General features: G+C 35.1%; 1 protein-coding gene and 1 pseudogene across 1 annotated transcript; both read right to left on the minus strand.

Annotated features, from left to right (window-relative positions):
- Positions 1-6944: 6944 nt before the first annotated feature.
- On the minus strand, positions 6945-7997 carry LOC113764916 (annotated as a pseudogene).
- Positions 7998-10826: 2829 nt separating this feature from the next.
- On the minus strand, positions 10827-12229 carry LOC113765220. Its single transcript, XM_027309316.1, has one exon. It carries the CDS (start codon positions 12033-12035, stop codon positions 10983-10985), a length of 1053 nt encoding a protein of 350 aa, XP_027165117.1. The 5' UTR covers positions 12036-12229; the 3' UTR covers positions 10827-10982.
- Positions 12230-12805: the final 576 nt, after the last annotated feature.

Consider the following 12805-nt stretch of genomic DNA (forward strand, 5'->3'; position numbering starts at 1 on the left):
CTATTGCCTCATCCATAATGAAGACATCAAAAGAATTGTCAAGATAACTGCTCAGAGGTTACACACACATATATATACTAGAATGGCTCTGGCTGTACAATGCCCAATCTATTGTGTAACAAATATTGAAAAATTCCTTGCTCTCTTATTTTTAAACTTGGGCACAATTGTATCTAATTCTTATTCTAAATTAGAAATAAATTATCCATTTGAAAAGGTTCAAAATTCTCATCAAACTAAATAATCATTCATCTAAATCCAATAGCACAACCAATTCCCAACCTATTGTGTAGAAAATATAATTCAGTGCACTTAAATTGTAAGTAGTGATAATTCTTATGTAGATGTATATAATGTAATAATGTGTTTACCATAGCTCACGCCCGCCTATTAAAATTGAAGAAATGTTGATCCTAACAATATTAGATATGAACATTATTTTTTTTTTATTAATTGAAATACCAACCTAAATACTATTGTTATTTGTTGTTCTTTTTTCTTTTTAAGTTTAAAAATTTTTTAAAAGCATTTTTAGGCTAGAGGATAAAAGTTTTAGCTGAAAAGAAATCTGATATTAGATATTCTTGTAGAAAATTTTATTAAGTTCAGTGATTTTGTGGTATAATTGAAAAACTTTTGTGGATTGCTTGCATCATTGGTCATTAGGTTGTAAACATAGCGTGCCAAATACGTTTACTGGCAAGATGCAAAAAATATTAAGTGCGTAAATTATTGCTTTCTAGCAGTAGCATCTCTCCAATGAAAATCAAAATATCCTATACTATGTAGTCTATGTTGCATCTGTAAATGTTCAAAAGATCTTATACTATGTTGCATTTGTAAATGTTTAATCAATAAGAGTAAGAATAAAGAAGCAAAGGTAGAACCTTACTTCTTAAATTAAATTACATAATATCTTTACCATTTAAAAAGTATAAAATTCATACACCTTTACAATGAAGATACCAGTTTCTGGGGATTACATTTATTCACCTTCTGCTTAGAATATTATTTTTTACATGAAAGAAAAGGAACATTTGTACAATGGAGAAGAAAATGTAAAAATGGCTTTCAGTAGAATGATTGCTTCCATGGCAGCCAGCCATCTGTAAAACAAAGAACAAAGAACACAAATTGCTTTTAGTAGAATGGTTGTCTCCATAAAGAGAAGTCATTCACTAAATTTCTCAAGAGTTAGAAAAGGGGAAAAAAATCTTACCTTCAAGCCAACTTCAAGTAGAAGGAACAGAATTCTGGAGAAAGGAAATTCAAAAAAACCTAAATCCTCCAATACTCTCCTACAAATTTTCCATGTCGTCAGTCATAAAATAAGAAGAGAAAAAAAAACTAAAAAACAATGCATTGAATGTTTAGAGAATGAAAAAAAATACTCAAGAACTTATTTTAGTCATTAGGGTAATATCGAAAGGATCATAACATGTCATAATCATATTTAAAAATGGGGCTAAATTTGTATTAAAAGTTTAGAAGAACACATTCAGCTACACTGAAACTAATAAAATAGAAAAAAAAATGAATTTTGGCAATCAAAACCAAGACTCAAATTTATCTATAAAAGTCAAGCAAAGAAGAAAAGCATCCCCATGGCTACAAAGTCGGCTGTAGTTGGGGGATAATATTCCCCAAAATGCCATTCTGTAAGAATTATCTATAAGATGAATTCGAAGGCTACGCATAATTTGGGGAAAATTTTGCTGATTTTTTGGCCAAGAGGTACAACCTAATCTAACCAAAAGTTCCCCATTTTCCTCTTTCCAAGTAGAATTATCCTGTGGGTAAGCAAATTCTGAGCAAGAAATTACAAAAAAAAAAAAGGAGTTTATTTGACATTGAATAAATGAGAAAACATCATCTGCTAAAGCAGTTGAACTGCAGCTTCTGCCTTTCGTCTGATGAGAGGAAAAAGAAATAGGCGGGAAAGAAACAGGAATGAAGCAGAAAGATGGTAGGCTAAAACTAAAAGTCAAAAGAAGCAGAAAGTGATAGTACAGAGAAAGAAGGGAAAGACGCGGATGAACAGGAGAACAAGTGCAGGTGAAAAACCAAAATTCAGCCCAAATAGTGAGCTACTGTTCTGGAAGCCTATTATGTTTAGAAGGGCAAACAAGTAATTTTAAGTAAAAGGACAAAAATGTCCTAGAATAGTTATCAATTGTTTAGACCAGGGTACACTTTATGAGGTTATTGCCAAAAAAAAAAACACAATAGTTGCTTAGCTCCCATGTTTTGCCACGTGGATCAACGTGGGAGAAGAAGCCTTAGGTTTTTATATATATGTAAGATATATATATAGGTTACAAATTCTTGCTTGCAGTTTTGAAAAGATACCATTATAATATAACAAGTACAACATCCGCGAACTTCTGATTCACAGTCACAGGCAATCAAATAACCGAAAAATAATGGCTGTACGACCATAATTCCACCAACCGCAACCCACCACATTAGCAACAAAATCAACTCCTTTTGCAAAGTGCATTCCCGCTTAAGCTTGATTACCTGCTAGTAATGGTTTGGTTTTGGGCATTCCCTCGTATGCATTGCTTTGGACTGACTATGAATGGGATGTTTTGGGGAGCGAATTCTTTGATGGTGGCTGCCCAAGAATACTCTTTTGCAGTTGGGGGCCACCCACCCTATCCCTAACCCCAAAAATTGCAGAACTTTAACCTCAGCGGATACATTTATATTGTTTGCTGTTTAGCCGGTTCATGTCGTTATTGCTGGTTGCTTGTCCACGTCCACACCCAAAAAATGCACAACTTAAACCCCGACAGATACAAATCACCTAGCACTCCTAAATGGTTTAGTAAGCTCGCGAGGCCTCAATGTGTAGGAGTCCTCTTTTGTTTTTCATTTTTATCTTTTTCTGGAATCAGTTGTAAGAGACATGGGAGATGTTAAATTGACTGCAGACACGAGTAGAACCGTTCTCTCGAAGAGGAGGATGAGGATGTCATTGCCATTTGCCAGCTCAACCCTCTCAGCCCAAAATACAAACAAGTTGCTAGCAATAAGCATTAATGAGCGTCCAGATATTCACAGATCAAAAACAGGGGAAAGGAACCCAGAAATGCACAAAACCAACATACATATCTATGCCAACAAAACCACCACTTTCACTACTAGTATCAGAATGTCAAATTCAGTTCATCGCCCCATTAGCAACCTAGAAAAAACCCTTTTCCCTTTGCTAGTCCCATCGTACTGGCCCTCCAACCTGTACCGTTTATCTCGCCCAGACCACTTCTTAAAAGCCATGAATCCAAGTTTGACCAGGACATAGCCAGAACCAACGCTCGCTATGAATAGAGTTTCATTATCTGCAGTCACAAACTAACCAAGATTAGAAACATTTCTACTGGAGGATCATAACCCCCCCCCCCAAAACTCCAAAAAATAAATAAATAAAAAAGTTCTTGTTAATATTCTGTATATTATTATTCTGTATGATAGGAAGGTAACTCATTGATCGCCATTGTAGTAGGACCTGAAACCAAAAAAAATTATTCTGTATAATGTTTTCGAGAACGTAAATTCGTAGACAAAATTTATCGCCCAAACGAATAAAAATAATGGTCAGTAAAAAAAATCCAAACTTAATCGCAACGGATCTAGAAAAAACTTTATCAAAACCGCACTTATATCCCAACCAATAGATCTAGAAAACCCTAGCGAGATAGCATTGCAAGCTATCGTCCAAACAACGGGAAATCACATTGAATCAGAAAAGAAAAGCAAAAGCACAAAAAAAAAGTAGAGCACCTTCTAGATCCGACTCAAAAAAATAAAAAAAATAAAAAATAAAAAAACACGTAGGAAACTGATCATAATCTATTTGAGAGAGATCGAGGAAGGAAATTTTCTTCTTACCGGAGAAATTTCAGCAACTGAAATTGGGTAAATGCCAGTTGGTGATAGAGCAGCGGCTATAGGGATGATGCAGAATAACGCCAACGGACCTTCTGTCTCACATCCTATGCCATTCTCTGTCTCACTTTTTATTATATTGCTATTTTTTCTACATAAATATCATATTTTAGTTCTTTTTTGTTTCTTTAAAATCCAATAACTATTAATTGAATAATACAAAAAATTTAACAAACTCAAAAAATCAAAATTCATAAAAAATGAGATTTTTTATGAATTTTCTCGTATGAATGCCTGGTAGAAAAATTTTTCTTTTGATTGTTGGGTGTAGTCAGCTCAACAACTACTAGAAATTTTCAAAAAAAAAAAAAAACTGCTAGGCTATTAGCCTTAAAGCCTGCAATTTTTTTTTTAAAAAAAAAACTTGAAAACTAAGCCCGGTGGCCTTTTTGGTTAATTTTTTTTATGTTCAAACGTAAGAAAAATGTCTAAACAGATTTGCTAAATCAATTATTTTTATGTTCAACCTTAAGAGAAGTTTTTAGATTAAAAAAAACCACATCTCATTCAATTTACAAGAAAATGCATTCCCCAAATCTTAATGTGCAACAGTAAATAAATATTTAAAAATCTTTGAAATATAATCATTGAAATTATTTTGTATAAGATTTGGTTTTATATTTTTATAAAACATATAGAAAATTGACAATTACATAAATAATATATACAAATAAATTATTATTTGGTAGTAGGTAGTGATAAGAATAGAGGCAGAAGTAAATACATGGCAGTGGTTAGTTACACATAAAAAGTAATTATTAATCTAAACTATAGTTTGACCAATATAACATTGTTGTGCAATATAAAAACAGAAAAAATAAAAAATAAAAAAGAACAAAGATTTGATAACGTGAAATGGTGAGATGGTGAAGTTTAAAAATTAAAATGTTAACCATTCAAATGATAAAAATTTAAAATAACTCTAAATAGCATATTCAAATGGTGAACTTTAAAACTATGTGCACGAAATGATAATATCAACAACCATTGCGCCTTAATCAACTTAGCTTCATACAACACCAAGTGATAAAGGTAAGGGCAACGGGCGCAATGGCCAATACGTTTCAACAATCTGTAACTATAGAATAGAATTTTGTAGACTCCACATATGGTGTAAAAAATGATGTATAAGATGGAATTTGGACCTTACATTTTTTTTTTGGCCAAATATTGACCATGAAGCTTCAGGAACAGTCCTGCCCCTCCTCCAGTATTTAGTTTTGAATCCAATGATGACAGTATGCCAACTAGATTGATACATAGTTTAGGACCAAAATTTTGATGTAAAGTAGTTACTCATCAATTTTGATCGCATTCACATAGTAATCTGTATTTGATAGAATCAATGAGTATGTCCAAATTTCAATAGTTAACAATTTAAGCATATGCATACAATTAGCAAATCATAAGAGAAACTTATCTTAATAACTAGAGAGTTTTATATTATGCAAAATTCTCAACCTGGAAGATTACAATATATGGATAAACAAGTCTTTCCCCAAACTAGTTGCTACAATTATTATGCAAGGCCATATAGGACATGTCAATATACAACTTTATGTTTGAGTAAGGAATTCTTCAAGGCAATTATCATGCAAAGAATTTTCTTTTAACAAATTTTATGCCTTTTCACACCTAAGACCATCAAGTCTTGAAACCTCCTAAGGGAATGATAAATTTCAAATCCTCAACATATTATTATACTACATAAACTTCCTACGTCAACTACAATATCAAATGCTTAGCAAAATAAAAGTAAGATGGTTATCGACAATAAGAGTGACATTACAGCACTTAAGTAATTAAAAAACAAATAGAAATTGAATATATACAAAATCTTACTTGATCCTTCAATTGAATTTAATAGACCATAAAGTCATTGCAAAAAGGGAGAAAACAAGAAAGAAATGGAGGAAAACAGAGATAAAAGAATGCCAAGTTAGAATTATCTCAGTGGAAGCATCACATGATATCTTTTCTCCTAACAAAAATACACGAAATTTGTAGATAATTACAAAATAAAACAAAAAAGAAAAAAAATGCGAAGTGAGAAATCAAATCTTGAGAAGAGAAAAGAAAGGAATGAATTTTTGTTTTATTTTTCATAGAAGAGGATCACTGGCATAAAATTAATGCTAAGATCTTTTTATATATTTTAATATTTCACCTTTTATCCATAAAGAAATATCAAATAACAATATCATCTTTCAAATTTAGCACACGAATATCAGTTGACTATAACATTAAGATAGAATAATAGAGCAAATATGAGAGATGAAGAAGAAAAGAAAGAAAAGAAAATGTAAACTGGTCTCAAAGAAAAAATAAAGACCTCTCATTGCTAAACAACTAATCACTAGAAAAAAATAAAAAAATAAAAAGAACATGGCAACATTTTTAGCTAGATTAGTTTGAAGAAATAAAAAATAAAAAAATGAGGGATGATAGTGAGAAGAAGAAAAAGAGATGGAGTGCATTTTTTGATAATGTAAAGATATTTTAAACTTTATGGCCAATTGAATGAAAAAGGGAAGGAAAATTTTAGCAAAAAAAAAGGTTTCATTTGTCAAAAGTTAAGGCAATACGCGGGCCAAAATGATGGGATGTTATAGTAACTTGGTTTTCTTCATATATACAAGGTAGAGATAGATAGACATTTTAGATTCATAAAATGTTTTTGTATTTTGCATCTTCTAACTTCGAACCTTGGATACTACGTTGGTAATGTCATCCATTTGTATTCCTTAAGAAAGAGAGCTGCACCAATCGTCTCTCATATATCACATATGTGAAAATTTAGTCTCTTATAACAAAAATGATCAGTTTTGATCCCTAACAAACAAAAAATGATCACCTTTAGTCCCTTTTCACTTTTTCGAACCAATTTTGGCCGAAACTCATTGGGTCCATATGCAATGCCCAATTCCTAAAGGGTAAAAGTGACAAACCACTGTTGATCAATTATGCGAGGGACCGACTGTGCAAAACTTTAGTTAAACATTCATAAAAAAAACACAAAAACTAAGAAGCATACTTTTGGCTTCAAATTCAGGACAGTTGTCTTGGAGAAGAGCAAAAGCTTGTTTTGTAGCAACACGAACTGCCTTTTTGGATGGATCGATTGAGTTCTTGAGATCATTGATCTGAAACAAGGAATTGACACCGCCAGGCTTGAAATCAAGCTTTTGAATCCCCTTCTCCATAAGCTGGACTCTCCATCTCAAGAACTGATCCTTAGTCCCAAATATCTTCTTGTAAAGCTCCTCATCATCCAAAACTCCAAAAATGTTGTAATAGATGGGCCTTTGCAATCAATCCCATTCATGTATGCAACAGATGCAAGATCATCCCCTAAATCTTCATCCAAAACTGAATCATTGTTCAACTCTTTTCTCCATTGAAGTGTATTCTTCAGCATCTCAAATGCCTCATTGACTTTGAATTCCTTAACCCTCAAAAATTTCAAGAGAACCACATCAGTTCCCTCATGCCCTTTACTAGCCAAAAGAGACACTCCCCAAATGGAGATATCCTTGTCAATTTCAACATCTACGTCAGCCTTTTCACCCTCCTCACCATTATCATCACTCTTTTCTTCAGCATTTTCTTCAGTTTTCTTCTCTTCATCACCTTCATTTTCCTTCTTTCCATTTTTATTCTCTTTAACTTTTTCTTCACCTTTTTTTGCAGCCTCATTTGTTTCTTCTTTCTTCTCTTCACCTTCCTTTTTCGATGACTCCTTTAGAGCCTCTTTAGCCACTTCTTTCTTAAAGAGCTTGTTTCCCAGAATGGCTTTTTCCAGCTTCGACTTCAAAATCATTCAAAGCCTTCTTCTCAAACTCTTTGAGATCAGAATGGAAATTAGTTTATTCCCTATAAGAAGAACTCTTCTCAACCATCTTTCCTTCTTTGCATTCATCACCATCAGTCACATCCTTCACTTGCTGCACTTTCTCCATCTCCTTTTCTTCCTTTAAAACCTCTTCCTTTGTAACAGCCACTTTAGCCAACACCTGAGTTGCCTGTGATTTCTCCTCAACAGTCATGATAACAATGCCTAAAATGAACGCAAAAACACCAAAAAAATGAACAAAATCGTTCAATAAATTAATCAATTACAAACCAAATACATAAATTAAAGAAAGCCCAACTCATTTTTACTTCTGATTTTGCTGAATTTCTATCACAAACTTTTCTCTTGCTTCTCCAATCTCCACTGCTGGTTCTTCTTTGGCCTTCTAAAGAGTTGAGAGAAGGAAATCAATAATGGTTTGAGAGGAAGGGGAGAAGGGAGTTTGACTCATGATTTGCCACTTTTATCCATTAAAAATTGGGCATTGCATGTGGACCCAGTGAGTTCCGGCCAAAATTTGTTCGAAAAAGTGAAAAGGGACTAAAAGTGATCTTTTTTGTTTATTAGGGATTAAAACTGATTATTTTTGCTTTGAGGAACTAAATTTTCACATTTATGATATGCGAGGGACGATTGGTGCAGTTCTCCCTTCTTAAAATTAATGTCAAGCTAACTCATATCACAATACATGTCACGTGATGTGCGACATGTCAAGTGGTACTAACACATGGTTTGGACACGTGTCAGGGGTATGACACATGTTTGTCGAGGTAGACGTGGCAATTTTTGGATATTTGCAGTTTTAGTACTTTATGTTTGGAATTATATATTTAGGCCACATGTAGCTTCTCAGCATTCAGGACTTATTTTCATGTAATATCATTTAAGTCATGTCCATTTACTTTAGATATTACGCATAAATAAGGAAATACCCTCTATTTATATTTAATAAAAATAGTTTCAAAGCCAAATTTCTAAAAATAAATTCCAAGTTTCCAGTTTAGGGTTGTACAACTAGAAAAATTCTAGAATGATAGGGTTAGCCTAATTTCAAAAAGAAAAAGCCAACCCTAATTTTCTAGAATAGGGTTAACCTAATTTAATCATAAGAAACAAATATCGAGATTTTTTATTCTCACTTTCTAAGTGTTTAAAATACCAAACTTTTTGTGGTACTTAGTCTTCACAAACTGATCAAACTTAGGTACATGTATTCCTGAACCCTGATATTACTCGATATGCAGCTATAAACATCCAAGGGTATATGTTCATTCTAATTAAGTGCTTTATTGTGTCGAGAAACCTTCTCTCATAAGTGAAATTATATGATCTAATCGTGGGATTTGACATTGGCCTTATGTCTTTAAACTATGCACATAGCATTCACCTATGCACCAGGCCTATTGGAAAATCAGTACGACCACGATCCTCTCCACCCAAACTTTTAGTCTTCGAAATACCAGACTTTTGGTCCACTACCACACGCAAAAAGGTTAATACTCCCTCCGTCCCACTTTGATAGTCATGTTTTCCTTTTTCGTCTGTCCCAAATTATAGTCCACTTTCCAATTGAAGAATGTAGTTGTATTTTAATTTTTCTAAAATACCCTTATTCAATGTAAGTTGTTATTACTATAAACCTACCCCATTTAATGAGAGTTGATTATTTTTTTACCATCAATTCAAATTCCCATAAAGTTGTACTCTAATTCATTTGAGGGTATTTTAAAAAAATAATTATCTAAATTGATTGTTCCAATAAAATTAATTACTTTTTCTTAAACTGTGTGAAAAAAAAATCAGGACTATCAAAATGGGACGGAGGGAGTAATGTAATTCCAAGGCAACCAAAAATGTGAACTCTGACTAAACATCTTGAGGCCCAATATATAAAGAGGTTGACCTTTGACCAAAAAAATCAACAGGCCCAACGGCTACCAATAACTGTGTGGGCCATTACACTTCCAAATAGCTGCAAAAGGTTAAATCGGAAAATCAAACTGAGAATCTCCCATCAAGAGTTGTACCATATGGCTCAACAAAATGATTCACATGGACAACAAAATTACTAAAACGCCAACCACCTTGGACAGACCAAAACCTTCAAAAGCTTGGAAAAGGGTAAATCAGTAACCCAAGCTAACATCCGCTGCTTTAAAGATTGTACCACAAGCTCCATCAATGATTTACATGACATGGAAAAGTACAAAAAAAGCCACGGGGAGACGGACGAAAAGCTTGCCGAAGCTGTTGCCCAAGTGCTTTTCATACTACATGTAGGATTACTATTTTTTTTTTTGGAGCTTGAATTAAAATTTTCTGTTTGTCACATAATAAAGCCTTTCTGTAAAAATTTGACCAAGAATCGTGCTACCAAATGCAAATTTAAAGGCGAATAACATACTTTATTAATACTTCAAAACTCTATAACAACGGGGCAACCTTAATTGGTAGAAATATGTGCATAAGAAACACAATACTTCAAAATTCCAGCCTCTCCGGTTGGAGACATTCATGGTAGGATAGCAAGCTTGGTGGTGCTGGTTCTGTACATTGTTGTGTTGTCCGCCTTTTTCTGGGCAGATTGCAAAAAACGTCTCAAAACTTGTATTTGTTTAATACTATATAGTTTAGATAGAAAATCCAGTTTCAAAGTTTTGGTGATAGCAGACGGCTGAACTTACCTAATCTTGATATCACACTGTAATAGCTTAGTATATTAAAACAGAGACACCAGATTTTTCTTTTTTTTTAAAGATAGCTGTAGCAACTAATTAAAGTGCTATTTCTTACTGGGCTTGATTCTATGGTCAACTCCATGCTCATTGTAAGTAGCGTTCGTAAACTTTTGCAGGCCCAAGTTCTTGGCCTCCTGTCGCCTTGCTGGGTTTATGCACGAGCATCTTCCCCAATGGTTATGGGTCTACATTATAAGGTAGTGAGTGATGGTGAGTTTGAAGGAAGTCAGGCACCCAGTGGTGGTGGAGTCTTGCTTTGTCCTAAAAATGGAAAATCAAACAAATTGGCACTCGCTCAAAATTTGATCTTTATATCTAAGGAATTGGTTGACCGTTGATTTTTCAATCCAAGAATTTGCCCAAATTTCGAGTAACTGTAATGTTATTGTGTACTAGTGCAGTGTGTATTCCTTATACAACACACAATTTTCTATTCCAATTCAAGAGCCCGAGCAAATCCTCCATTGATAAACACTGGAGCTCAATTCATCAGGGAGAGCAGAAGACCAAGCAGCCAAATCAGGCAAAGCCCTTGTCAATGCAAGAAAGTTTGCACCTTTTTCTTTTGGCATTAACTTCCAGTTCAGCTCCCCGGCACCAGGAAATGCTTTCCTCATTGCTCTAATTGCATTATTTTGTTCCCAACCCAGTTCCAAATTCCCTTCCAATAATTCTTCACGTGCATCAGAAGAAACTCCCCCACAATTCACCATTATTCTACCCTTTGGCATCAGCTTCTCTCCAATTTCCGCCCAAGTTTTCACCTCCTCCAACCCCCTTAAAACCTTTCCGTCCGCAAACAAATCCACGATGATTCCGGCGTATCCTCCGGCAACACTGGCATTCGCCGAGAGCGCATCGCCGATGCGAACTCTTAATCCTCCTCCTCCGGCTTCCGCACGGTTCTCGAGCTCAGAGAGCCCTAGGTATTCTCTGGATTTATGAACTAAGATTTCGTCGATCTCCCACCCTTCGATCTGCAACGACGGCCACAAATGAAGCATTAAATCAGCTGCTGTTCCGCCTCCCAAGCCAAAAATCGCAATCGGACCGGCAGGAATAATCCGCGGCAAGCTGGCGAACTCGTCCCAATACGAACCAGTCCATTTACTTCCGCCCTTGCCGAAAATGCTGTGAATCTTGTGGCTGGAGTCGAGAAGCAAAAGCCTCGACTCTGCAGTTTCCAAAATCATAATGTCGTTGTAAATGCTTCGAACCGCAGTTAATAACTTGATATCTTCCGGCAGCGGTTCGTCGGTATTTTGACCATGTCCGTCTTCAGCTGACTGATGCTGAACTTCATTTTTAGCAGTGCTGCTTCTTCTCCGGGAATGGAAGAGCTGTACGGTCCTTCCGGTGAACGGCAAGGAATGTATTGATGAAGAGGCGCGGCGACGGCGGCAGCATTGAGAAGGTGGGTAGCTGGGCGATGACAGAGGAAGGGAGGAATAGGTAGATGATATGATACTACTGGTAGAAGAAAGAGTCTTCATCGAGGATAAGAATTTTTTTTCTTGTCGACTGGTTGAGCTGACTATTTTCGTGGCTTCGTTCGACCAAACAAACGACTGCGACTGCGACTACTGCGACTGCGCCTGCGCCTGCGACCACGGAGCACCTAATCCCCGCGTAATAGCATGCCACTAGTTGGAATAAATAATGGGCCATTCGCATTATGCCATGGGGCTGGAATCTCTATATACTGTATAGATTGACCTGGCATTCATTCATAGATCCATTAGTCCTTCACGAATTTTGTGCACCGCTCTACTACATATATAGATGACTTCTTCAATTCTCCGCGAGAGCACATAGCATCTTTTTTTAAAAAAAAAAAAAAAAAAATTTGTATGGGAGGCACTTTTGCTAGAAAATATATGCATTTTGGGGGATGTTGTTAACTTTGGTGAGCTTCACTTTCACATTAGAGTATTTTATTTGTGCATAAAGAACGCAAAATAGAAGCAAGTCATCCTCCCTCAAGACCAACCATCTCCCATCTCCATGGTTTCTTTAAGAAGACAAGTAATTGAATATGAAAATTTGTAAAATTATCACAAATAAACTTTTTCGATAATCTAACTCATAATCTACTAACCAACTTCCTTTAGTGGAGTTGGCCACAACATTAATTGTGGGGTGGGAGGTCAAGGGTTCAAACCTTGCCTCCCATCAATGTCCCTCAATATGAGGTTTGTTCTAAATCCATACGGGTGTGTGGTGCACCCGTCTGGTCTGATGGTGGTTCAGTCCCCATCAGGTT

The sequence above is a fragment of the Coffea eugenioides genome, chromosome 3 (genome assembly GCF_003713205.1).
Source record: "Coffea eugenioides isolate CCC68of chromosome 3, Ceug_1.0, whole genome shotgun sequence".
NCBI lineage: Eukaryota > Viridiplantae > Streptophyta > Magnoliopsida > Gentianales > Rubiaceae > Coffea > Coffea eugenioides.

Bases quoted from the DNA above. Each gene is read 5' to 3' on its own strand.
- LOC113765220 (XM_027309316.1), bottom strand. From the start codon at position 12,035: ATGAAGACTCTTTCTTCTACCAGTAGTATCATATCATCTACCTATTCC.